General features: G+C 46.9%; 10 protein-coding genes across 10 annotated transcripts; 6 read left to right on the forward strand and 4 right to left on the reverse strand.

Moving 5' to 3' along the window:
- Positions 1-2,277: 2,277 nt before the first annotated feature.
- V8C40DRAFT_275542 (RmlC-like cupin domain-containing protein) lies at positions 2,278-3,844 on the forward strand (the record flags this gene model as incomplete). Its single annotated transcript, XM_083220725.1, has 2 exons — positions 2,278-2,351; positions 2,422-3,844. The coding sequence occupies 2 exons, from the start codon at positions 2,278-2,280 to the stop codon at positions 3,842-3,844; spliced, it is 1,497 nt and encodes a 498-aa protein (XP_083072240.1).
- A 361-nt stretch (positions 3,845-4,205) lies between these two features.
- On the reverse strand, positions 4,206-5,895 carry V8C40DRAFT_248355 (uncharacterized protein). The gene is made up of 3 exons (XM_083216521.1): positions 5,536-5,895; positions 4,876-5,468; positions 4,206-4,790 (listed from the first exon to the last, which is right to left on the reverse strand). The coding sequence occupies exons 1-3, from the start codon at positions 5,585-5,587 to the stop codon at positions 4,515-4,517; spliced, it is 921 nt and encodes a 306-aa protein (XP_083072241.1). The 5' UTR covers positions 5,588-5,895; the 3' UTR covers positions 4,206-4,514.
- A 262-nt stretch (positions 5,896-6,157) lies between these two features.
- Positions 6,158-8,613, reverse strand: V8C40DRAFT_248356 (flavin-containing monooxygenase). The gene is made up of 5 exons (XM_083216522.1): positions 8,347-8,613; positions 7,906-8,279; positions 7,113-7,835; positions 7,034-7,049; positions 6,158-6,968 (listed from the first exon to the last, which is right to left on the reverse strand). Exons 1-5 carry the CDS (start codon positions 8,480-8,482, stop codon positions 6,520-6,522), a joined length of 1,698 nt encoding a protein of 565 aa, XP_083072242.1. The 5' UTR covers positions 8,483-8,613; the 3' UTR covers positions 6,158-6,519.
- Positions 8,614-9,005: 392 nt separating this feature from the next.
- On the forward strand, positions 9,006-10,793 carry V8C40DRAFT_248359 (beta-lactamase/transpeptidase-like protein). Its single transcript, XM_083216523.1, has 3 exons — positions 9,006-9,637; positions 9,716-10,013; positions 10,087-10,793. Exons 1-3 carry the CDS (start codon positions 9,110-9,112, stop codon positions 10,500-10,502), a joined length of 1,242 nt encoding a protein of 413 aa, XP_083072243.1. The 5' UTR covers positions 9,006-9,109; the 3' UTR covers positions 10,503-10,793.
- Positions 10,794-11,305: 512 nt separating this feature from the next.
- Positions 11,306-12,221, reverse strand: V8C40DRAFT_248362 (uncharacterized protein). Its single transcript, XM_083216524.1, has one exon. It carries the CDS (start codon positions 12,123-12,125, stop codon positions 11,475-11,477), a length of 651 nt encoding a protein of 216 aa, XP_083072244.1. The 5' UTR covers positions 12,126-12,221; the 3' UTR covers positions 11,306-11,474.
- A 288-nt stretch (positions 12,222-12,509) lies between these two features.
- V8C40DRAFT_248363 (uncharacterized protein) lies at positions 12,510-13,740 on the forward strand. The gene is made up of 2 exons (XM_083216525.1): positions 12,510-13,174; positions 13,230-13,740. The coding sequence occupies exon 1, from the start codon at positions 12,660-12,662 to the stop codon at positions 13,083-13,085; it is 426 nt and encodes a 141-aa protein (XP_083072245.1). The 5' UTR covers positions 12,510-12,659; the 3' UTR covers positions 13,086-13,174; positions 13,230-13,740.
- On the reverse strand, positions 13,522-15,102 carry V8C40DRAFT_248365 (phosphoribosylglycinamide formyltransferase). Its single transcript, XM_083216526.1, has 2 exons — positions 14,048-15,102; positions 13,522-13,987 (listed from the first exon to the last, which is right to left on the reverse strand). The coding sequence occupies exons 1-2, from the start codon at positions 14,463-14,465 to the stop codon at positions 13,731-13,733; spliced, it is 675 nt and encodes a 224-aa protein (XP_083072246.1). The 5' UTR covers positions 14,466-15,102; the 3' UTR covers positions 13,522-13,730.
- A 326-nt stretch (positions 15,103-15,428) lies between these two features.
- On the forward strand, positions 15,429-17,290 carry V8C40DRAFT_275546 (Zn(II)2Cys6 transcription factor; the record flags this gene model as incomplete). The annotated part of the gene is made up of 6 exons (XM_083220726.1): positions 15,429-15,492; positions 15,576-15,809; positions 15,879-15,965; positions 16,026-16,315; positions 16,387-16,641; positions 16,697-17,290. 6 exons carry the CDS (start codon positions 15,429-15,431, stop codon positions 17,288-17,290), a joined length of 1,524 nt encoding a protein of 507 aa, XP_083072247.1.
- A 296-nt stretch (positions 17,291-17,586) lies between these two features.
- On the forward strand, positions 17,587-20,816 carry V8C40DRAFT_38262 (beta-glucosidase). Its single transcript, XM_083222917.1, has 6 exons — positions 17,587-17,988; positions 18,064-18,375; positions 18,442-18,599; positions 18,662-19,056; positions 19,115-19,520; positions 19,576-20,816. The coding sequence occupies exons 1-6, from the start codon at positions 17,883-17,885 to the stop codon at positions 20,500-20,502; spliced, it is 2,304 nt and encodes a 767-aa protein (XP_083072248.1). The 5' UTR covers positions 17,587-17,882; the 3' UTR covers positions 20,503-20,816.
- A 356-nt stretch (positions 20,817-21,172) lies between these two features.
- On the forward strand, positions 21,173-22,022 carry V8C40DRAFT_38338 (uncharacterized protein). Its single transcript, XM_083222918.1, has 4 exons — positions 21,173-21,288; positions 21,342-21,377; positions 21,471-21,809; positions 21,862-22,022. The coding sequence occupies exons 1-4, from the start codon at positions 21,285-21,287 to the stop codon at positions 21,945-21,947; spliced, it is 465 nt and encodes a 154-aa protein (XP_083072249.1). The 5' UTR covers positions 21,173-21,284; the 3' UTR covers positions 21,948-22,022.
- Positions 22,023-22,032: the final 10 nt, after the last annotated feature.

A 22,032-nucleotide genomic window follows, 5' to 3' on the forward strand; every position in this document is an offset into this window, starting at 1 on the left:
ACACCTCTTAATTGGAAGTTTGTCATCAAGTTTTGCTCATTCATACGATCATTCTTCAATGCCTAGGATAATTATAAGTCTACGGCTATTGTGAGAGACGCTACAAATGACATAGTAGTCGCCGCCATCAGAGAAACACTACGAGTATATATGTCTGTTTGTACATGCATACGCATGTACATTATCAATTTATATCTTTTAGCGGGAGCAATCAGAAAACCCGGAATGGGCGGGTCGAGACCATATTGTAGACCTCGGAGCCCTGCCCCGGCGGAACCTGTGCTGTCTGATTCGCCGGGGTGCGCTGATCTAAGTCGCCGAGAGCAGGGAGGGCCTGCGCAGGAACAGGATGAGATCCGATTGGGATGGCAACGACTGATTGATGGACTCCAAACTTGGATTCCGGCGAGTTCCGCATCACCAAATGGGCAAGCTGTACGTGGGGCTATAACATCATTCACTATCCAGTGCCTATGTCTTGATGTTATTCCAGGCATTTGGATATTTGCCTAAACGTAGCTAGAATAAAGGTAAGTTTCCTTTGCCATTCCGAAATACCGCTAGCATTGTGATTTTCTCCTAGCGAGAAAGAAAGGGCGCATAGATCTGCGTGGCGCACGGGAAGACAGACGACATGTAAACACTAACTAACTACCTGTAAGCATTCTAACCTTAGTAAAGTTGGCTTTTTGCTCTTCAATGTCTGTTGGGCGGAGGCCAACCAACAATAATCTTGAACTATATCTAGTAATCTTAAAAACAACTTTCTCACAATTTTTGTCCAGCGCGCTTCTATTTTAAGGCGTGGGTTTGTGGATCTCAAGCCGTACTCGATATTCAGATGAGAATCCACCACGTCCATTGCTACCTGTCCATGTTACGTCCATGCTACGATACATCGCCAAGCAAAGCTGTTTCCTCCGGAGTGCCGGCAGGTAGTGCGACGCCAGAATACCGACATAATTCCGGACCCGAGAGGTGTTGAAGCTGAGAACGGTACTTGGAAGTACCAAGGGTGTCTGAAGAAATCTCAGGGAGGATGCTATATGTGTGGTGTATATTCCCAAGGCTACGTGTACCATCACGTCTTCCGCCCTCCTGCACGACACTGGATGCTACACAATGTGTGTCCCGTTCGGCTTAGCGTCTCGGAGGCAAAAAATAGCTGCCAATCCTTCCTCTAATCCCCGCACATCTTCATGGGTCGAGGCACGGCCCGCCAATGGACCAATAGAGAAGCCCTGACAACTTCATTTTTGGATCAAAACCGGAGGGCCTCGATGCCCTATGGCCGATAGTTGAGGGATGGGGTTGCACAGCCGTCTAGTGTCTGACATTTATGGAGTTTCCTCTGCTGAGTATAAAGGATCCGTGGCCCATTTGAACGGATAATCGGAACGAGTTTGCCATGATGTTTTCATGGGTTGACCAAAACGCTCCACCGGCTTATACGTGAACGAGCGTCACGATGTGACATGGTGGGCTTTGATTGATGCAAATTCACGGATGTTTCGGCTCTGAGTAGGCCAATCCTGTTTCTCAAGCTTTCCATTTCGAGGCATTACGCTCCGGTTCGTGACAAGTCGATACTCCTTAATGAGGGAGAGCAGGACGATCTTTCTCTGGAAAGGGAACTCGCAATATGGCAGCAGACACTCGGAATTCACAAGTGAACGGGTAATATCTCGTGCATTGATCCAAAATACAGTCGGTCTCGGGCCTAAAGTTCGAATTAACAAGGAAAAGATTGCTCTCTCGGGCCGCTCGAAGCGAATTATGAGGGCAAAGCTCAAAGGACATACGGTGCTCGTACACAGCCTCTATGACGAATCACCGGAATTGCAGGGATATTATCGCCCAGATGGAGTACCTCATCGGTGCCTGGAAGTGGACTACAAGCAACATTTGACTACATGGAAGTTGACGTGATGCGCTTACATATCGTGCGACCCAATCTCGACTGGTCCTATCTTCGAGTTATTACCGCTAGCATCTTGTCATGTCGGCCTTTCTCGGCGAGTCGGAGAGTCTATCATCATCGATGAGACTGATGGAGGCCATGAGAAGCACGGAGCACGGAGCACGGAGCACAGAAGTCGAATCTCGGGCCCAGAATTGGAGATATGTTCACGAGTTCGATTAATATAAAGATGCCAGAATGCTGCTGTCGGAATCGATTCACCACTCGCTTCTCAGCCTCTGCATCAACAGCATCTAGCAGCTTCTAGAGAGAGATAAGACCACTCGAGGACATCAATCCAGGAAATTACCTTCAGAATGCAGCCCAAGCTTTCATCTGCCATTGCCGGCCTTCTGCCTGCGATGCTGGCGGTAGCCGCTCCAGCTCCCCAGTATGGAATTATTCCTTTCTGAAGTTTCTCTGATCACAAAGAGTTTCAAAACTAACAAACCATGATATAGGATCCAATCCGTTGGATCTCTTGAGAACAGCGGGCCTGTTGCGGGCGTCACTCCTCCGATCCCTACTGTTACTGCTGCCTCTGGCAGTCTGTACGGTAGCACCGGACTTCAGGGGGGTGTTGCCCCAATTCCTGACACTAGCGATGGAAGTGCCGTGGTCAAGAACATCAAAGAAGTGCCCGGACAAGATGCAGATGCCAGCCTCGGCGTCTATCTCGATTTCGAGAGTGTCGAAGAGCCCCAACCCATTCGCGGTCAATTCGGTGGCAGTGATGCCGGCCCTCGTACCTTTGAGTATGAGAAGTTGAACCCCGATCTGTTTGCGGCTCCCGGAACGGACTCGGGTGCTGTTCCCAATGCCGTCTGGCCTCTTGGTCTCTCTCACAACCGCCCCGGTGCTTCTGGTAGGGCTGGTTGGGCTCGTCAGCAAAACACTGCCGTGCTTCCTGCTGCTACGGCCATGGCTGGTGTCGATATGAAGCTTGAGCCTCACGCTTACCGTGAGCTCCACTGGCACACTGCCGGCGAATGGTCCTTGATCTTGAAGGGATGCGTCCGTGTTACGGCCGTCAACGACAACTCTCAGACCTTTGCTGACGACCTTTGCGAGGGTGACGTTTGGTTCTTCCCTGCTGGTGTTCCTCACTCCATTCAGGCTTTCGAGAACGGTGTTGAGTTCTTGCTTGTCTTTGACCAGGGTGACTTTGATGAGAACGGAACTTTCCTCATCAGCGAGATGTTTGCCCGAACTCCTCGCTCTGTCCTGTCCAAGAACTTCCGCGCCCCTGTCGATGCCTTCAAGAACCTGCCCGACAACCAGCTCTACATCTTCAACGGAACTCCCCAGCCCAAGGACATTAGCAAGCAGAACATCACTGGCCCCAACGGCGTCCTGACGGGCCCCGCCGGCTACACCTACCACTGGTCTCAGCAAAAGGCATTCGAAACCCCCGGAGGTTCCGTCAAGATTTTGGATCCCACCACTTTCCCCATCGCTTCCACATTCTCTGCTGCTCTAGTCACCGTTCAGCCTGGTGCTATGCGAGAGCTTCACTGGCACACGTCTTCCGACGAGTGGGACTACTTCCTGCAGGGTGCTGGCCGTGCTACTATCTACAAGGCCCCTAGCTCTGCCAACACTTTCGATTTCACTGCTGGTGATGTTGGTTACATCCCCCAGGCTGATGCTCACTACATCGAGAACACCGGTACTGAGGATCTCGTCTTCCTTGAGGTCTTGCAGGCTAGCCACTTCTCCGATATCTCTGTTGCTCAGTGGCTTGCCCTGACTCCTAAGCAGACCGTCATTGACCACTTGAACATCTCTTCTGAGATTATTGAGGCCCTCCCCAAGGAGAAGACCATCCTCAAGACTGGAAACACCAACCTCACCGAGATTGTCGACACCGGCAAGGCTTACTAAGTTTAGCAAAAATTGGCGAAGCAGTCATTGATGGGGTGATGACAGGGGTGATTGATTGGTGTTTCATATAGTCCATTGTTTTATTACTTGGTGTTTCTTGATGTAGTATAGTGTTCAATGTGATTTATATATTTGCGTACAAAGAATTTCTTCTTTCTGCCTGTGACCAGTGATATGATTAGAGAGCTCGGTATAGACGAACTTAAATTGAGGCTGGCCTTGACCTCATATTCAAGGTTAATGGCAGCCGACAATGCCTGTAACCGTAGATAATCAAACTTGGGCCCAGGCTTAGGAATATCTATTCAGTACCTTAGTGATCGGGCGTAATTCAAGTGACAGAACAGGATGTGAAGAAATATTGTTTATTTACTACTACATGTATGATGTAGGTACGAAGTACTCGGTTCCTTAAGTATCTGCTACTGTTACTACTTTCTGCTACTACCTCTTTTTTCTTCCAGTACCTGCCTTCAATATCTGCTACTATAGCTATAGTTACTCCGTATCTAGCAAATTCCCCAGCCACAATTTTGAGAATTAGTTCTGGATAGTAAAATGGGGCGCTGATTTCTTAGTTCATATGCTATGCATAGTTGGAACATGTAGAGCTAGTTGGTACTCTTTGAAGATATCTCTCTTCAACAATCTAGAAGCAATCATTTCGTATCTACGTTTGCAAGCCTTTTGTCTTTAGACCATCAAATAGTTGGTCGTAATAGAGTTTCGCGTTTGGCGCTCCCACTGACCCAGCAGTCGGAGGAGGCGCATTAAATTTAGGAACAACTCTCGTCGCACCGGCTGTAACTTCCAATATAGTTCCATTACCATATTCTTCATTAACGACAAGCTCGTACATGGCCGCCGTGATTTCTTCCATAGGAACAAAGGTCGCATCTTTCATTAAAGTATTCAGCCGGGCTTCGTCGCTATTCCACAAGGTAGTCTGTAAACAAGTTAGTCTTACCACTTTACTCCTCTAGTTACTGATGTCTCATGGGACGCATGTCGTAACAACATAAGCAACTTACGAGTACGGGTGCAGGGGCGATTGCGCTGATTCGAATGCCTAGTTGATCGCGTAGATCGCCTAGAGACTTCACAAAGCCGTGAAGACCATGCTTGCTAGCGTAGTATAAAGGCGTAGCGGGGCCTGAAATATATCCGGCGATGCTTCCAAGGTGGACGATACAGCCAGGCAACTTGTTTCGCGTCCAATATCCGATGGCCAACTGGCTTAGACGTATAGGGGCAGTTAGATTGACATTTAAAATCGCGTAGTGTCCCGGTTCAGCATCGGCAACATCGAGGGATGCAGACTGTGGGTTTGTCTCAGTGCGAGGAGGTTGCCAAAAGCTAGACCACGGCGGTTCATATAACCCAGCACCAGGTATGACAATGTCAATCCTTGGAAATTCCCTAAGTCCAAATTCCCAGAACGATGTGAGCTGCGGCCATGAGACTACATCGACTTTGGAAAACATCGCGGCGGGCTGGCCTTTATCTAGGTTGGTCTGGGGAAACTCGCTCAAGACATCTTGAACCTCAGTTGTGAGTCTAAGGTCCCCAATCATGACTGAGCAGCCTTTGCTAAGGAGGAGGCGAGCGAAGGCGAGATTGATGCCTATAACTGGATTTTAGCATCTGAGGCGATGTGGAAATTTTTTCTGGTGGTGGCGGTGATGCTGTACCTGCGCCGCCGCCTGTGATAATCGCGTATTTTCCTTTAACAGAGGTTGTCATTGTGGATTTCCACAAGATTCGTACAAGCTGGCTCAGTTTGTATCTATCTAAATGTAGTAATTTGGCAGAAGATCCAGCAGATTACTGTATGAAGCGGCAGGTGAAAGGCAAGGGAGCTGGAGTATATTGAGGGGAATAAATGAAGATGTAAAGGTTCTATTTCGTACATGTCAACGACAGCCGGTATTTGTACAGAATGCTAAATCACATGTGCAGAAATATTGAATGAGAGCCGGCCAATCATGATGAATCACAACAAAGAAACCGACCTTCAAAAGTTCAAACATATTCAACACCTTGTCTGCAACTTGCGGGGTTGAGAGGCCAGGAAGCGGGCCAGAGCATCGAAACGCCGAGGTCACAATGGCGCCACCAGCGATGGCGCGCGGCTACGACTGTTGTGAGGATGGTGGAACAGGCGGCAGCGGAGGTTGAACTGAAGTCAATAGGATAATGGATACCCGGCCGGGTATTCGAAATTGAGTCTGACTGATTCGATTGGAAAACTCCAGACCCCGCCGATGAAGCCTCTAGATTGAGTGTCTTTGTTTACGGCAGAGTCAGAATACTCTGCGATAGACTCGTTCTGGACATGTGCCTTGGACTTGGGAAGTGTCAGGTATTTCCTTAGGTACTCTACATTGTACTCTACGAGCAATGATAAGACATTGATATGGAATGGAGACCAAACCTAGTTCACTAGAATGCCATAGCCACGGTAGAAAACATAGAAATAACAGCCTCGCCAGGCGCAAAGCTCTCTACTTTTCTTCTTCTTCTTCCATTCTGAAGTTGTATTCTGTCGTTATCAATTTATGTAGTAAAGTTCTACTGGTCGCCTAAGTCTCTCTATATAGGTACCAGTAGTAATCAAGATATTTGAGAATATGATCCTGATATGCTAACTAGAAAACAGTCTGTCACGGCTGTCTTTAGTTCGAGACCACGTCAAAACCTGACATATCGTCAAGCGCTCCGCGAATCAATTTCGCATACGTCGGAATACCTCTCGAGAAACACACTGGTTCATATACTTTGCCAGGGATGCTTCCACCCATATACGTCGATCTCGTGGTTGGGAATAGCGTCTGGTCGTTGGCATCGACAATTTCTTTCTTCCAAGCGACAGACGCCTCGCGCTTTGGATTGATGTACTTGATGTTATTTCTCTGCATCTTTTGGATGCAGTCAGCGATCCATCGGCCCTGTACCTCTACAGTGGTTGGACCGTTGCTAAGAAGTGTCGGAGCTTGAGGGCCGTAGATGTGGAACATGTTGGGATATCCGCTGACGGTGAGCCCCAAGTATGTTTGAGCGCCAGGAAGCCATTCTTCTTCAAGCTTGGTCTTGGATACGCTTTCAAGTCCTAGTTGGGTCATTACTATGAGAAGTTAGCCAATCATTGCACTGGAGAATTGTAGGTATTCTTTTAATAGAAGACTGTACCTCCAGTTACAACATCCTGTTGAGAATATGTTAGAATTGCGATGCTGATCATAGTGAAACAATTTTAGTGAAAACTCACAAAGCCAGTTGCCACCGCAATAACGTCAAACTTATGATGTGTTCCATCTTCAAGGACGATACCTGTTTCATCGATATCCTTTATAGCATTGTTGCTGATATCTACTACATCAACGTTTGGTCTGTTGAATTGTTCGTAGTAGCTGTACTCTAGACATGGTCGCTTGATTCCGAAATAGTGAGGCATGTCAAGTGGAGCAAGAACATCGCGCTTTTTCGGGTCATCAATTCGGGCTCGGGTTTTCTTTGCCCAAAAGTTGTATGCCTCTTTGTTTGCCTTGGCGTTGAGGAGAGTGTCTTTGTAGAGGGCGACCCAGTATCGGAATCCGCCGTCGTTCCACACTTTTTCGTAAAACGCTTCACGGTCCTCCGGAGTGTCGTCAAACGTGCTTTTCTCAGCCCAATCATAATGGAAGCCTGCAAAACTCGTTTCGCGAAATTTGAATAACTCTGGGTAATACTTCTTGGCTGTTTCTTGCTCGTCAACGGTAAGATTTTGCTTACGCATTGGAACAGCAAGGTTGGGAGTGCGTTGGAAAACTTTCACTTCTCCAGCTTCCGGCCCCCAGGCCTGGACGATTTGCACACCAGATGCTCCCGTGCCGATAACAGCGCATTTTTTACCGCTCACATTTATCTCTTCGTCGGGCCAGAACGAAGAATGATGAATTACGCCCTTGAATTTGTTCATTCCAGGCCAATCCGGGATATATCTCTTCGCAGCCTGTAATATTTCCAGGATTAGTCCAGGGTCAAAGATCAAAAGGCCGATGTATGACAAATAAAATACTTACAAACCCAGTGCCCAGGACAAGGTACTTGGCCTTTGATGTACGACCATCTTCGGTACGTATGTTCCATTTGCCCTCAGTTTCGTCGAAGTGAGCTCCAACGACAACTGTATTGAAAGAGCAATCTTTCTTCACTCCAATCACCTTGTCAACATGATCAAAGTATGCTCGTAGATTCTCGTAATTGGGATAGTTGGTCGGCCAATTCCAAGTCTTCCATACTTCAGGCCAGGAAAATTCGTACTCCGGCACCTCAGAGTCGACACAGGCACCTGGATAGCAATTCCAACGCCATGTACCGCCAGTGTCATTACCAGCTTCAAAGATGTACGTCTTTAAGCCACGATCACGCAGAGTTTTGAGCATGAATATGCCGGCTATGAGGGTAGTGGGACGACGTCAGCAATGCATACAAATGTTACCACCAAAACCAGTTCATCATACCAAAGCCTGCTCCAACGACAATTGCGTCAACATCGAGATTATCCGCATAAGGACCGGTTTTATCGGCATGTGATACAGAATAGTCCCTAAGCTCAGTGTTGAACTTCTTGGACTCTGATGGAAAGTTTTCACCCATAACGATGGACTATAGATTGTAACTTAGAGCTTCAATAGAGGTTGTAGAAGGATTTTACTTGGGTAACGAATAGGTTAGGAGGGTTATTGAGGGCACTCTTTAAATTCAATCCATTCTTTCTTGTGTTATCATGTTACCTCATGGCAACTGATAACTCCCTGCATTTGGCGTTCCGCCACAAGCCAGCTCATCACACATACTGATAGTGGCGTCAAGTGTCTTCGTTGCCTACCTCAAAAATATCCCTGCATCCGACTGTTGAGTGGGTAGTGTTACATTATTTTGGGGGCTGCAACAAATTAACTGGCAGATCGGGATAGAAAGAGGGGATTCATGCACTCGGAACGGCACGCATTATGCAGAGAAGGACTGAAACAAGAATACGTGTCGCATCAAGATGCGGAGGCGCACCAAGACATGGATACGTGTTGCATTGCTTGATCAGAAGACTCGCAGAGAGGCGTGGCAAAGTTGTACAGAACCCTGGACGTAAAATTGCAATGCTACACAAGCGGACATTACGTACAACCGAATGCAACAAAACCCACAAAAAGGCGGCATGTCCCTTGACCGATATGCAAAGCACAGACAAACATTTCCCTCTTTATCCACCTTTCAGCTGTCAACATGCCTCTCGGTGCTCAAACTCTGTCTAAACTTCAAGATACAGTCAACAAAGCCTGTAGCGACCCCAAAAATGATATACCTGGTGCTACGGTTGTAATCATTGACAAAAATGGCGAAGAATTGTTCGCACACTCAGCTGGCAAGCGAGGCTTGGCATCAAATGACCCAATGACTCTAGACACAGTTTTTTGGATTGCATCCTGTACCAAGTTGCTAACCGGAATTGCTTGCATGCAACTTGTGGAGCAAGGGACCCTGAAGCTGGATGATGGCGAACATCTTGAAAATGTTCTTCATGAGTTGAAAGACATGAAAGTGTTGCGTGAAGATGGAACTTTGGAAGCTAAAAACAAGAAAATTACCCTTCGAATGCTTTTGACTCATACTTCTGGATTTGGCTACACTTTCTTTAACGAGCGGCTCAGAAATTGGACTTTCCCAGTTGGGGTAGAAGAGTTTTCTGGACGAATTGAAGACATTACCTCTCTTCCTTTGCTATTTCAGCCTGGAGAAGGATGGGAATACGGTGTAAGTTTCGATAATCATTTTTAGATCTCTCTATAGTTGGCATTGCGACAAAATCACTAACATTATGATTCCTATTAGACCGGCATCGATTGGGCCGGAATAGCTGTCGAACGCATCACCGGACTTAGTCTTAACGCATATCTGCAGAAGCATGTATTCCAGCCTCTCGGTATCAAAGATATGTCCATGATCCCAGATAAAGACATGCGAGATCGTCTTGCATATATGCACTCTAGAGATGCAGATGGAAAAATACGACCACGAGATCATCTGAATCGAATCCCGTTAGTTGTCAATCCAGATGACGAGTCCGAGACACGCCGAGTGTTTAACAGCGGTGGCGCTGGCATGTTTGCAAAGCCCCAGGAATACTGCAGTAAGTCGTGTATTTCCTTGTCAGCTTCATACATATTTCAGCTTGTAAAACAGCAACTAAGCTGGTCACACAGAGGTATTGGCAGTGTTATTGAACGACGGCACTTGCCCCCGCACTGGAAGCCAACTATTGCGCAAAGACACCGTGGAAGAGATGTTTCGTAATCAGATTCCACAGTTCCCGAACTTCAGTCGTCAAAGTATTCCCGCTGCTAAACCGGAACTAACCAATGCTATTGACGAGCTGTATGCTGTGCAAGGAGGTGCACCACAGGGATGGGGTTTGACTTTCATGATGGCGAATAGCAACGGCACTGGAAGGTCTAAAGCAACAGTTCACTGGGCTGGACTGGCAAACTTGTGGTGGTGGTGCGATCGTGAAAAGGGCGTGGCTGGGATGGTTTGCACCCAGATCCTTCCTTTTGGAGATGCCAAAGTTGTTGGACTATGGGCTGCTGTAGAGGCTCAAGTATATAAAGCTCTGGAGTGAAAGAGGATTCTGGTGGGTACGCGAGGTTGTCTAGTTGTGGAATATCTGGCAAAGATAGCCCATGAGGCTAAAGTTCATTTCTATTATTACAATACTCCAAAAAAAAAGCCCAGGTCAAAGGCGCTGTTGCTTTTGCCCAACGGCAAAAGGAACGCTACAGTTATGACTTTTCCTACAACGAGATCTTCGAGACTTGCCAAGTTAGCTATACCCATGGCTTTAAGATAGTTAAGTCGTTTAATAGGACTTTTTATAACGCTTGTAAAGAGACTTGCGGCGGGAAGAACATCCTCTTAAACTCAGACTTGAATAAGATTGAAAAGCTGCTTTGGTCAGAAAGCTTTGAAGCTCGCCGTCTGATCTATTCCCAGCCGCTTCCAGCAGTTGGAATAGATAAGGAAGTATATCCTTAAATGATCTAACGAGCCCTTGGCATACGGCATTGGCGGAAGTGTATTGCTTCCCCTAGGGCCTTCGTTTCCCGTCATCACGCTGAGCAACGCGTGGAATTTGCCCGCAAGTCTCTCGAGAAGAGGCCAGCCAAAGAGAATTATCGCGATATCGTCTATTCCGATGAATATTACGCTTCTTGCGGTGACGATCGCCAGGTCCATATCCTCAGGAAGCCAGGCGAGAGATACTGCCCAGACTGTCTTTACGAGCAGCCGGGCCCAAGGCTTAAGGAAGAGGAACGTTTCAACGCCCATTTCTGGGGCGCGATTGGGTATAACTTCAAAAGCGATCTCTACGACTATCGGATCTCAACCAACAACAACGGAAAGACGGTTGCCACCTACTATCATGATCATATTCTCAAGAAGATCGTTAAACCGTAGCCAGACCAAGGGATGGCTTTTATTATGTAGCTAGTAGGTTAAATGTAATAATTAATTTTATTACTTTAGGAACCCGGTTCGTCCCAGAACTCAGTTTATTATACTACAGCTCTTATACCACAAATGCCTTACAGTTTTACCAGGGAGGCGGACATTTTTGGCAAATTGCATTTGGCCGCATAGGATACCACGAACAACCGTGATTTACAGAGTGGTCACAGACTCCATATGCATTTGAGTTAGCCCGGCAATCACCCTCATACCAGCATAATTCCGAGTGACATCCGCTAGAGCTTCGTAATAGTAGCGACTCCTTATCCTGTTTCTGCTGTGTATCCTGTCGTGTCTGAAAATCCCTATACAATTCATCGAAAGAGGGCATTGTTGCCAAGATCTCATCAAGCTCTTGAGGCGATGACATCATTGGGTACGTGGATAATGGTACCCTCTCAACACCACCGTGCTTTTTATCATAAGCTGCTGCCTCATCGGCAATTGCTTGAGAATGGCGAAGTAGTCGCTTTCCTCCAATAACCGTCCAATCTTGACCATTGTCAAATTTGACAATCATTCCCGCAAGGTCAACATGTTTGATTTGATCAAGTGTATATTCGTTTGGTACAGCAATGTACTTAGGTTGAGGCTTAGGCGCATTGGGCGGTTGATATAGAATATCCCTTGTTCCAGTATAACCGGGATTAGGGACATCTGGGTTAAATGGTGGAGTTTCCTTTGCTGTGGAAGACGCCATAAGATAGGTAAGAAACCAAATTCCAAATGGTTTCATAATAGATCAGGCTTATAAATCGATAGATTGATAAAATGATTGATGAAATACAAGAAGGCAAAGATACAATAGTAAGTTAGCTGATGCTTATATAGTTATATCAATGCCGCTTAATTACTTCAGTATTACCCCTTGTAATATACTATACTATTTTATTGATATACTTACAAGTAACTGCAGTATATAACTAGCAGCAGCATTATCTTACGATACTTACAGCTAACAGCAGGACTTTTGCATTAAGGCGATTGCAGCCAACAGCAGGATCTATTGTGACCCTAAACCTTGACGTCATCTACCAGCCGCGGAAAAATCCCGATACTCCCTCCTTTAGTTAATAACTCTACCTTATCCCTAGGAGGTAATATAAATCTTTAGAAGTAACCAATAATAGCTACTATATTTATTAAAAATATAAGATAAAGGGCTAGTTATTAATCTTCCCTCCTACACCTACAGGAACCCCACCTTTTGGGTACCCCCTCACTCAAAACCACTCTGTTTAATTAGCTATCAAGCAAAACAACTTCATCAATGATCTTTAACAGCCCCCTCGGTGACCTCAAAGCAATAAATTCCGTATCCAAAGCGGCCGGGAACCTAAACAAAAGCAACACCACCGTCCCCGGGCAAACGGCACCCCTCAAAAACAAAGAGACAACCCCTCAGATCCCAGACAAAGGCAAGACATTGACCCTCGTACTCACCCCTAAGAAAAAACAAAGATTCACAGGCAAGCTGGCCACAGATAACATACCCGCTTTACAGCTGGGACTGGGAAAAATAACAACCCTAACGAAATCCGGAGATAGACTCTTCTCCTCTATCTTCAGCGACAAGGGAGCCCTCGCAACAAATAACCAAAACCGCATACGCAACCGCATCAAGGAACAACTCAACAAAATCAGCTCCATACAGCAAGCTAGATCAGAATACGACGAACTGATCTATACCAAATAGTATAGGGTAGTTTCTCAAGGTAATAAACTGGTCGCAGTTTATGTTGGCAGAGTCGGTAGGATGCAGTGGGCAATCTTATCACGTAGCTAGTAGGTTGAATACAATGATCAATCTTATTGCTATATTAACGACTAGCTATCTAAGCTATTTAAAGAGTGTAGTAACTAAATCTTATATATCCGGTCGATATCGTTAAGTCGACTGAGGACGACGAGCGACCTGTGTCGACTTGAACCGTAAGTCGCTGAAGGTCGACGAGCGACTTATGTCGACCCGTTCCATACTAGCAGATCGGTCCGTAGTTAATCCAGGTATGTACCGATCAGGCGACCATAAAGCGTTCGGAACGCAACACGGTAGGTGTAGGAGGGAAGCTTGATGTTAGCGGGTAGGGATATATGAATAAGAGAATTATAGTAGGAGGAATTGTCGAAAACTGTGAAGTTCTGCTTAATATCCTAGTTTATATACCGCTTAAGCAGTCGCTTAGATGGATAGATACAGCTATGACGGCTACATTAGGCATAAGAAAAGGTGCTTTGTCCATATTGTACAATGTTATTCATCTTTTGGTGTCCGGATTCTATATAAGAAGATGATTTCAACAAGATTCTCTTTTTCTTTCATGAAATTTTAAACGCTTTTTCATTTCTTCCTTCCCTCCAGTATTTCTCCAACTACTTTGGCGCTCGCTTTCACAATCAACTCATGTTCATGAGCATGAATCTTCGCTTCCAGTGCGTCAAGTTCTTCTCCATCCCAACCGATTTCCTGGGTAAGAATGGGCTCGCCTCTATCGACTTCCTGGATGACATAGTGAACCATGATGCCAGTGTGAGTAATCTTTCCAGCTTTCAAGTCCTCGTAAGCACGCTCAATTGCATGGGCACCATCGAATTGACCTACTCAAATTAGCAACTACAGCAGACATACACGTGATTGTGGTTGCATGGGTGACTTACCAGGTAAGGCTGGGTGTAGGTTAATTACAAGAATACCTACTTCTTCCAACGGCCGTAGAAACTCAGCTGAAAACACCCACATCCAGCCAGCCAGGACGATCAATTGCGGCCTCTCTTCCAAGGCCAGAATCTTGTCTGCCAGGGCGGCATCGTACTTCTTCCTTGCCTCAGCCGTCTTTGCCTCATCCTTTTCTCCCTTGGCCAGAAATCCATTGCTGATGAGGTTGAAATACTCCCATGGGATGCCTGCTTTCTCTGCTCGAGTGGTGGCGTATGCCTTTGCACGATTCACTACCAGGCGAGTAATTCTGCTGTTGGGGATGCTGCCAGATGCGACACCATCTATTAATGCCTGGAAATTTGAGCCATTGCCGGAGGCCATGACAAGGATTCGGCATCTTTCGTCTTGCTCTGCCATTTTTGTGGAATTTTTTTTGTATGCTGAGATATTTCAGCCACAAGCTAGTGAGGATGAGGAAAAGAATTCAGCAAGCTGTGATTCAGAAACGATCAAGTGAGATCTGCCGTCAATCTAGAGAGAAATGCTATATTGAGAAGAAATGCGTTAATTGCACTGTCGGCAATAAAGAAGTAATGAGCGATCACAAAAGATGAGTCGTGTGATGTGATGCAAGCAATGATTTGATCTAGAGGGGTATGCTTTTGGCTAGTGCAAAAATGATGAGCTTCAGAAAGAAGTTTTTTGCTGAGCTGGAATAGCGTTGTTCCGACACCGAAACTATAACTGAACAGACCGAATTACGCTCATTGTTTTGGGGCGAATTTTTGCTTGGATCCAGTGCTTGAGTGAAAGCTGTGAAGAGTGTTCTGGAGAGCTTCTGAGCTTATCTATCGATGGTGTGCGGAAACGTGTACTCGCAGCAACGTCGACAGCAGCCTGGCCGTTCTTCTGCCAAAATGAGGCAGCTTGTGATAGATCATGGCGTAGTTAATTAATTCTCGCCCAGCAATGTTCTCTATTGAAGAAGAAGAAATGAAGTGGCAGAGGAGATTTAAAGTCTCTACTAGATGCCTGGCTTGTTTGTAAAAATTGCTGCTGGCTTGAAGCATTATAAATCGCCACGCGACATTTCAGGTCGTCATCACGCATAAGCCAAAGTCAGCACAACCTTCCAGTGCATTCGGCTGCATGTGTCATCTCTATATCACACTATGCTAATTCCAAATCTTAGCGGAATTAACCCCTTATGCTGTGACCTGTAGCAACTTCGTTGGGTGCCGGAGTCGCCTAAGAGTTCGGCATTCGGCATGAAATACACACTGTGTGGCTCTAGAGCACTGCATGATCTCTCCAGCTTCCAAGCATTCTGGAAGCTACATGCACCAATCTACAGCAATTCAACCTGATCGGCAGGGCATCATGGCTGATTCAGATGTTACTATCAGCAAACCTCGAGGGCAGAAATCATGCCTGAATTGTAAAAGTACGCTCAAGCCGCCCCTCTGAGAACTAATTCTCACATGCAAGGGTGAAATGTCAAAGTCAGCTGTAACTAACGGCTCTCAGATCGCAAGATTGCCTGCGACAGGCTGATGCCGGTATGCTCTTCCTGTAAAAGAAGAAAGAAGATTTGTTCTGGGTACGATTACAATCTGTCATGGCCTCGTGATGGCGATGAGCGCCGAGCGATGACCGTGCAAGTTCGGAGTCAGAAGTATCGAGCAAACAAATTTGCTTTCCTAAACACCTCCAATGTCGACGTCATGCTTTACTATGAGACAAATTTTCAAGATTCTCTATGTGAGTGACCATATGAGTGACTGCCATACTATTTCCTACCTACACTAACGATGATCACTTGCTGTGCAGCCAACAACAAAAAGATGAGCGTATGGATACCATCACCTACCCGGTCGCCACAGCTTCCCCGATTTGGGAGTAATAAGCGCCCCATATGTGAGAATTATCTGATACCACGAGATGTAATATTTTTTCTCATTAATATGTGCTTGCTAGATGACACTGAGATATCATCTGCTGTTCGGCTAATTACCTCCCGGGGCGATCTGCGACAAGATGTATGCGGCCTCCTCCGCCGGATGGCGCTCACAGACAATGGCGTTTCATCTCTTGCAGTCCGTTATGCCATGAACGCGATTTCATATCTTTATCTCAGAATGCCAGATGAGGCTATGATGCATCAAATGCGTGCCGTCTCTGCACTACAAGGTGCAATCGACCGGATTGTGGATCCTAGGTGCAGAGCTCAAGCTATTGCTGCAAGCTTGCTCTTAAGCTTATACGAGGTTTGTGGTGATCCTACTATTGTAAACGTTGTATGTTTCGTATGCTAATAGAATATTGGTGGAAATATTAGGTTCTTTGTCCAAATGGCAAGACCACCGTTTGGTCCGTTCATTTTGATGGCTGCATGACCATCGTCAAGTCGAGCTATCACGGCCGTCGTGAGACTGACGGTGAAAATACGGTTCTCTTGGACTGGGTATTTTATCACAACGTCCTTTACAAATTTAGTTTGCAGCATTGGCAAAAGCGCACCCCGGAGATGGTAGCGATTGCACAGCGGGATATGCTCATCGCCAAGATTGTGTCTCTCGATCATTTCCATACGGTAGTACTCCTCAAATCTCATCCCTGATTGAAGCAGTTAACTAAGAAATGGCCAGATCCATAGCACACTCGGTTGCTCGCTCGAGCTTATGGAATTCCTAAGTCGGGCCATCGACTTGATAAAAGACCGGGATGATCCAGATTACTTATCGAAAAGCCATTCGCATGCCATTTACAACCTCGAAGGCCAGATCCGAGATATGGGCCAGCAGCTGTGCAGCGGCATCGATAGAGAGGATTATCATGTCGTCGGAAGCAGAAAACGTTACCTCACGATTGCTCGCATGTACCAGCTTGCAGTTCTCATTTATCTTGATCGTGTAGTCCGAGGCTCATTGGCTGATTCACGCTTGGCACGTACTAGTGCTGAGGAAGCATTCGGCCTGTTGAACAACCTCGGCTTGTGCGAAAGACCTTTTATCATGATTATGCTGGCTCTACAAACGGAAAGCGACAGCGATAGACTACTGGTCCTTTCGGCATTAAAGAATGCGATAACCGAGAGACCGCTAAGCAATTTGTCGTCGACAGAGCAGATCATACGGAGAATATGGGCACAGCAAGACCTCCACGGGAACGGACAAGCAGATGCCTTGAAGATGTTGAATACCATCATCAGTTCCAATGATATACCCCCTTCCTTCACTTGAGATGATACCGGCGATGCCGGTATCGCCAATATCGTGGGGATAACCGATGGATATACCGTTCATGGATCAAACAAGAAGAAGAGGAATAAGGATGTTTCCCCACGCATAATCCAGCCGTCATCAGGAATTAAGATACGAAGAAGCATTGGTCATTGCCCAAAATTACATACGTCAGTCACCCTAAAAAAGCTTTGAAGCCAGGAGCTCCGGGGAAATTCCCCGGTTCTCCGCTAGATTCAACAGCTGCTCGACCTTTCGATTGTATGCCCAACTTGACGCAACAACCCAGAGTGGGGGGAAGATGGTTTGGCGTTATTTGTCACACTACGAGCTGCACCATGCAAGGGTGGGGGATTCTTACAGCTACCAATGTTTGTCCCCGCATCGGATCGTGATCCTATTTGTCGGGGAACATCGGCTTCGCAGCGGTGAACGGAGCTCAGCCCCCAGCTTGCATTCATCACGATGCTCAAACTTGAGCTTGACTAAGATCTCCTGCTCCGGATATTAAACCCAACGTGCTCCGGGATAATAACTTCTGCATGCTTGATTGTAACGGTCAATAGCTCAGAGCAAGATCTGAACTCCGACCATGCGGCTGTACGCATTATCCAGCTGCGCGAGCTTGTTTCTCGCTGCAGCAGCCCTGCCCCCAGGCACTGTTGCAGCCGAAGATGCACCACAGATCCCTTTGACGCGTGAGTTTGCCATTTTTGTCATTTTTTATCGGACTATTTGGTGGAGCCACAGCTGATACTTACACTTACACGCAGAGCAAGGCAAAGGAAATGGGCAATGGGCATACGCATACCGCCGTGCCGAAAAGCTTGTGCAGCAGATGACGATAGAAGAAAGAGCCAACATTACGCGTGGATACCGCAGCGATAACGTTTGTGCTGGTAACACCGGCTCTGTTCCTCGACTGGGATGGCCTGGAATGTGTGTTCACGATGCTGGCAATGGAGTTCGCGCAACGGACATGGTCAACTCTTATCCATCTGGAATCCATGTTGGGGCAAACTGGGATAGAAACCTTACATATGAAAGAGGGTTCTACATGGGCAAAGAGTTTAAAGTAAAGGGAGGTAAGTGTCTTATGGATGGGTTTCCTTTAGTTTGATATCCTCATTGCTGAGAACAAAGCTTGTTAGTCAACGTACCGCTTGGCCCCAACGCTGGCCCATTAGGACGAACACCGCTCGGTGGTCGAAATTGGGAGGGATTCTCTGTTGACCCATATCTCTCTGGCCAGTTAAATGCAGAGACTATTATTGGTATGCAAGAGGCTGGTGTAATTGCTAATATCAAGGTACTATGCGGTCATTCAACACTTAGAGCCGCCAAAGCAGATTGCTAACCATTGAACCCTAGCATTTTATTGCCAATGAACAAGAGACTCTGAGGCGCCCATACTTTGGTGTCGAAGCCGTTTCTGCAAACATTGATGATAAAACATTACACGAGTACTACTTGTGGCCTTTTATGGATAGTGTTCATGCTGGCGTAGGGTCTGTCATGTGCTCTTACAACAGGATCAACAGCACGTACGGATGCAAGAATGACAAGCTCATGAACGGTATTCTCAAGACCGAGCTAGGGTTCGAAGGCTTTGTCATGCTTGACTGGGATGCCCAACACGACATACAAAGCGCCAACGCTGGGCTTGACATGGTGATGCCTCTTGGAGGGTCATGGGGCAAGAATCTGACCGATGCGATCGCGAATGGGACCGTCCCCGAAGATCGAGTGACTGACATGGCGACGCGGTAAGTTCTTTCAACTCTTCACTCCAAGTCACCTATGCTAATTCTTTGGTGCGTAAAGAATTATCGCTGCATGGTATTTGGTCGGCCAAGACGGTGACAAATTTCCCATCCCAGGCATTGGCCTCAAGGAGCTCACCCAGCCCCATGAACAGGTAGACGCACGGGATCCCGCATCAGAGCCAGTCCTTTTGGAGGGTGCTATTGCAGGACACGTCTTGGTCAAGAACGACAACAATGCGTTGCCATTCAGAAACAAGCTCGCCATGATATCTGTGTTCGGTTACGACGCAACAATCCCTCGTACTAAGAATACGGATCTTTTATTCTCACACGGATACACTTCATCTCCGGAGATGGAGAATGTTGCATTGGGCCATGAAGCGCATTTCGATCAGGCGGCAAGGGGAGGCACCATTGTCACTGGTGGTAGGGCGGGTGCCAACTCGCCGGCTTATATCGATGATGTATGTGGATTTCAACCTTTGAAAGCTGGGTTCCTTATCGCTAACATTAATTCAGCCTCTTAGTGCTATCCAGCGCCGTGCTTGCAAAGACGGTACCTGGGTGAACTGGGACTTGGACTCTTTCAACCCCGATGTTAACGCTGCTTCTGATGCTTGCTTGGTGTTCATCAATGCCATCGCAACCGAGGGCTGGGACCGCGAAGGTTTACATGATGATTTCAGCGATGGCCTTGTTATGAATGTGGCATCCAAGTGCGCCAACACTATTGTCGTGATACACGCCGCTGGTGTCCGTCTAGTTGACCAATGGATCGAGCATCCCAATATCACCGCTACTATCATTGCCCACCTGCCTGGCCAGGACAGCGGCAGGGCTCTTATAAAGCTACTCTATGGGGAAGCCAACTTTTCTGGCAAGCTGCCCTACACGATTGCGAAGAACGAGAGCGATTACTCGGTGTATGCTCCGTGCACGCGCAGTTCTGGAGATGATATTAACCCGCAGTGCGACTTCACCGAGGGTGTATATCTCGATTACCGCGCTTTTGATGCAAAAGACATTGCTCCACGATTTGAGTTTGGATATGGACTCAGCTATACGACTTTTGGGTATTCATCTCTCTCTACCAGAGCATCAAAGTCTCTTCGCTCGTCCAAGTGCAGCGGCGATAGCCTCTGGCAACATATTGCAACGGTTACCGCAACAATCACTAACAGCGGTTCTGTATCTGGAAGCGAAGTCGCACAGCTCTACTTGGGTATCCCCAATAGTCCACCAAAACAACTGCGCGGGTTCAACAAGATCCTCTTATCTCCTGGGGAGTCAGAAACTGTTCGTTTCGAGCTTACAAAGAGAGATTTCAGTGTATGGGATGTGGTTTCCCAGTCCTGGGTCATTCAAGATGGAGAGTACAAAATATTTGTTGGGGCGAGCAGTCGGGATATTCGACTTACGGGAACGCTGCGGGTTACCAGCGATTAGACGAATGGCTGACATCACCTGTACGTACACGATGTTGGAAGACAAAGCAGTTTGTACCATGAAGCGATATAATGTATACATAGAATGAATTGATGTTTTCAGGCTATTCTAGTGGAAACGATTAGGAGAGAAGCGACAGTAGAAGATGATCATGATACCAGCAGTAGGTTATGACCGCTGTATCACTTGTACTCTCTATAAGATACTACTTTTCCGCAGATCTAGGTGAGTTCATGGATCATCGAAGATACCAACTAGTCACGACAACTAGTCTATTATATCACATTGCTACTTTGTGACAACAATTACCTACGCTTCAAAATACATAGATGCTTCCAACCAAACGGCAGGACTGTTCGCATCCCCTGATAGCCTCACTTGTCCATTCGACGGCTCCAATTCCTCACGCCAGCTACCAACACTCGGCGGTCACAGTAAAATAAACACCAGGCCATCCATATGGTACAACTATTGGCGACCCTTGAGCCTTGCGAGCTCAATTGCGAAATTGTTCAGGTTCGGTATCTTGACATACCTATCTAATCGTTATCGGAGCTCCTTCCCTTGTTTCTTCTGCGTCTGCAATCAGGTGCCCGTCAGGTGCCCATCATGTGCAATCAACGAGTACCAGCTGGCAAGTACCTCGAGCAAAATCTTACACATGCAGTCGCGATCTTCCTTTTCTTCCTCTTTTTTATCAACCTCACACAATCTACCATCTCGAGAAGCTCTGCCACGTGGAACGACCAAAAACCTTTATTTTCTCCGAGAGAATTGTCCAAATGCGTAAGTGCCATGTGCAATCTACCAGTCTGCCGGGTTTCGCTGACACTGCACAGCTCCTGCACGCCCCGAAGCTCCTCATCGCCGCCAGAGTTAGTTCACCTTCATCTCTTGTCAAACATATCTTCACCTATTCCCTTGCGTTGTCTATTTAATTTTCTAGTACGAAAAGTGACATGAAATAGACCAACCCATCGATTTGTTGTGGGTGGTAGTCATCCTATTCAGCCTATTCAGCCTGATCTGTATCGCCATGATCATCGCCGTCACCACCATCACCATCACCACTGCCGGCTCTACGATGCCCTGTATCTGCCCTACTCCCACTGCCACCTCCGCCGCTATCGCCACCCCCTCGGATGTCGTTGCCGTTGGTGCCCCCCCTGGTGTCGTTGCCACCTCTGGAGGCGTTGTTACTCTTCCCGGTTTGGGCGCCCTGGCGCCAGCTGAACAACCCTTGTGCCTTTTGGGCGCTTGGACGATTGGGCGTATGATGAGCGTGTTTTGGGCCCTTGTGCCATCTCGTTAGTCAATTTCCCCTATGTCATGACTTGATACTAATGGTTTGTTATGCAGATCTATCCTGTTGTGGCCTTGGACGTTTTTCTTCTTCCTCTGGTGATTATGATAATTTGAGGCTATATATAAATAAGAGGAAATAAATTTCAGGAGTCTCACAGTGGTGGCTAGCAGAATTGGCTTATATGGCCTTAATTTCTTCCCTAATCGACTATCTCAGAAGTTTAT

The sequence above is a fragment of the Trichoderma camerunense genome, assembly GCF_050948025.1.
Source record: "Trichoderma camerunense strain CBS 138272 chromosome Unknown V8C40scaffold_11, whole genome shotgun sequence".
Lineage (NCBI taxonomy): Eukaryota > Fungi > Ascomycota > Sordariomycetes > Hypocreales > Hypocreaceae > Trichoderma > Trichoderma camerunense.

Excerpts from the sequence above, each read along its gene's own strand:
- V8C40DRAFT_38338 (XM_083222918.1), top strand. Across the intron at positions 21,378-21,470 it reads AGCTCCTCATCGCCGCCAGA|ACCAACCCATCGATTTGTTG; the intron begins GTTAGTTCACCT and ends GACATGAAATAG. Across the intron at positions 21,810-21,861 it reads TTGGGCCCTTGTGCCATCTC|ATCTATCCTGTTGTGGCCTT; the intron begins GTTAGTCAATTT and ends TTTGTTATGCAG.
- V8C40DRAFT_248356 (XM_083216522.1), bottom strand. The coding sequence starts at position 8,482 with ATGGGTGAAAACTTTCCATCAGAGTCCAAGAAGTTCAACACTGAGCTT. Across the intron at positions 8,280-8,346 it reads TGTCGTTGGAGCAGGCTTTG|CCGGCATATTCATGCTCAAA; the intron begins GTATGATGAACT and ends CTACCCTCATAG. Across the intron at positions 7,836-7,905 it reads TTGTCCTGGGCACTGGGTTT|GCTGCGAAGAGATATATCCC; the intron begins GTAAGTATTTTA and ends GAAATATTACAG.
- V8C40DRAFT_248365 (XM_083216526.1), bottom strand. The coding sequence starts at position 14,465 with ATGGCAGAGCAAGACGAAAGATGCCGAATCCTTGTCATGGCCTCCGGC. Across the intron at positions 13,988-14,047 it reads CCTACACCCAGCCTTACCTG|GTCAATTCGATGGTGCCCAT; the intron begins GTAAGTCACCCA and ends TAATTTGAGTAG.
- V8C40DRAFT_248355 (XM_083216521.1), bottom strand. The coding sequence starts at position 5,587 with ATGACAACCTCTGTTAAAGGAAAATACGCGATTATCACAGGCGGCGGC. Across the intron at positions 5,469-5,535 it reads TATCACAGGCGGCGGCGCAG|GCATCAATCTCGCCTTCGCT; the intron begins GTACAGCATCAC and ends ATCCAGTTATAG. Across the intron at positions 4,791-4,875 it reads TCGCCCCTGCACCCGTACTC|ACTACCTTGTGGAATAGCGA; the intron begins GTAAGTTGCTTA and ends ACTTGTTTACAG.
- V8C40DRAFT_248363 (XM_083216525.1), top strand. The coding sequence starts at position 12,660 with ATGATCTTTAACAGCCCCCTCGGTGACCTCAAAGCAATAAATTCCGTA.
- V8C40DRAFT_248359 (XM_083216523.1), top strand. The coding sequence starts at position 9,110 with ATGCCTCTCGGTGCTCAAACTCTGTCTAAACTTCAAGATACAGTCAAC. Across the intron at positions 9,638-9,715 it reads GAGAAGGATGGGAATACGGT|ACCGGCATCGATTGGGCCGG; the intron begins GTAAGTTTCGAT and ends GATTCCTATTAG. Across the intron at positions 10,014-10,086 it reads AAAGCCCCAGGAATACTGCA|AGGTATTGGCAGTGTTATTG; the intron begins GTAAGTCGTGTA and ends CTGGTCACACAG.
- V8C40DRAFT_38262 (XM_083222917.1), top strand. The coding sequence starts at position 17,883 with ATGCGGCTGTACGCATTATCCAGCTGCGCGAGCTTGTTTCTCGCTGCA. Across the intron at positions 18,376-18,441 it reads AGAGTTTAAAGTAAAGGGAG|TCAACGTACCGCTTGGCCCC; the intron begins GTAAGTGTCTTA and ends AAAGCTTGTTAG. Across the intron at positions 18,600-18,661 it reads GTGTAATTGCTAATATCAAG|CATTTTATTGCCAATGAACA; the intron begins GTACTATGCGGT and ends ATTGAACCCTAG.
- V8C40DRAFT_248362 (XM_083216524.1), bottom strand. The coding sequence starts at position 12,125 with ATGAAACCATTTGGAATTTGGTTTCTTACCTATCTTATGGCGTCTTCC.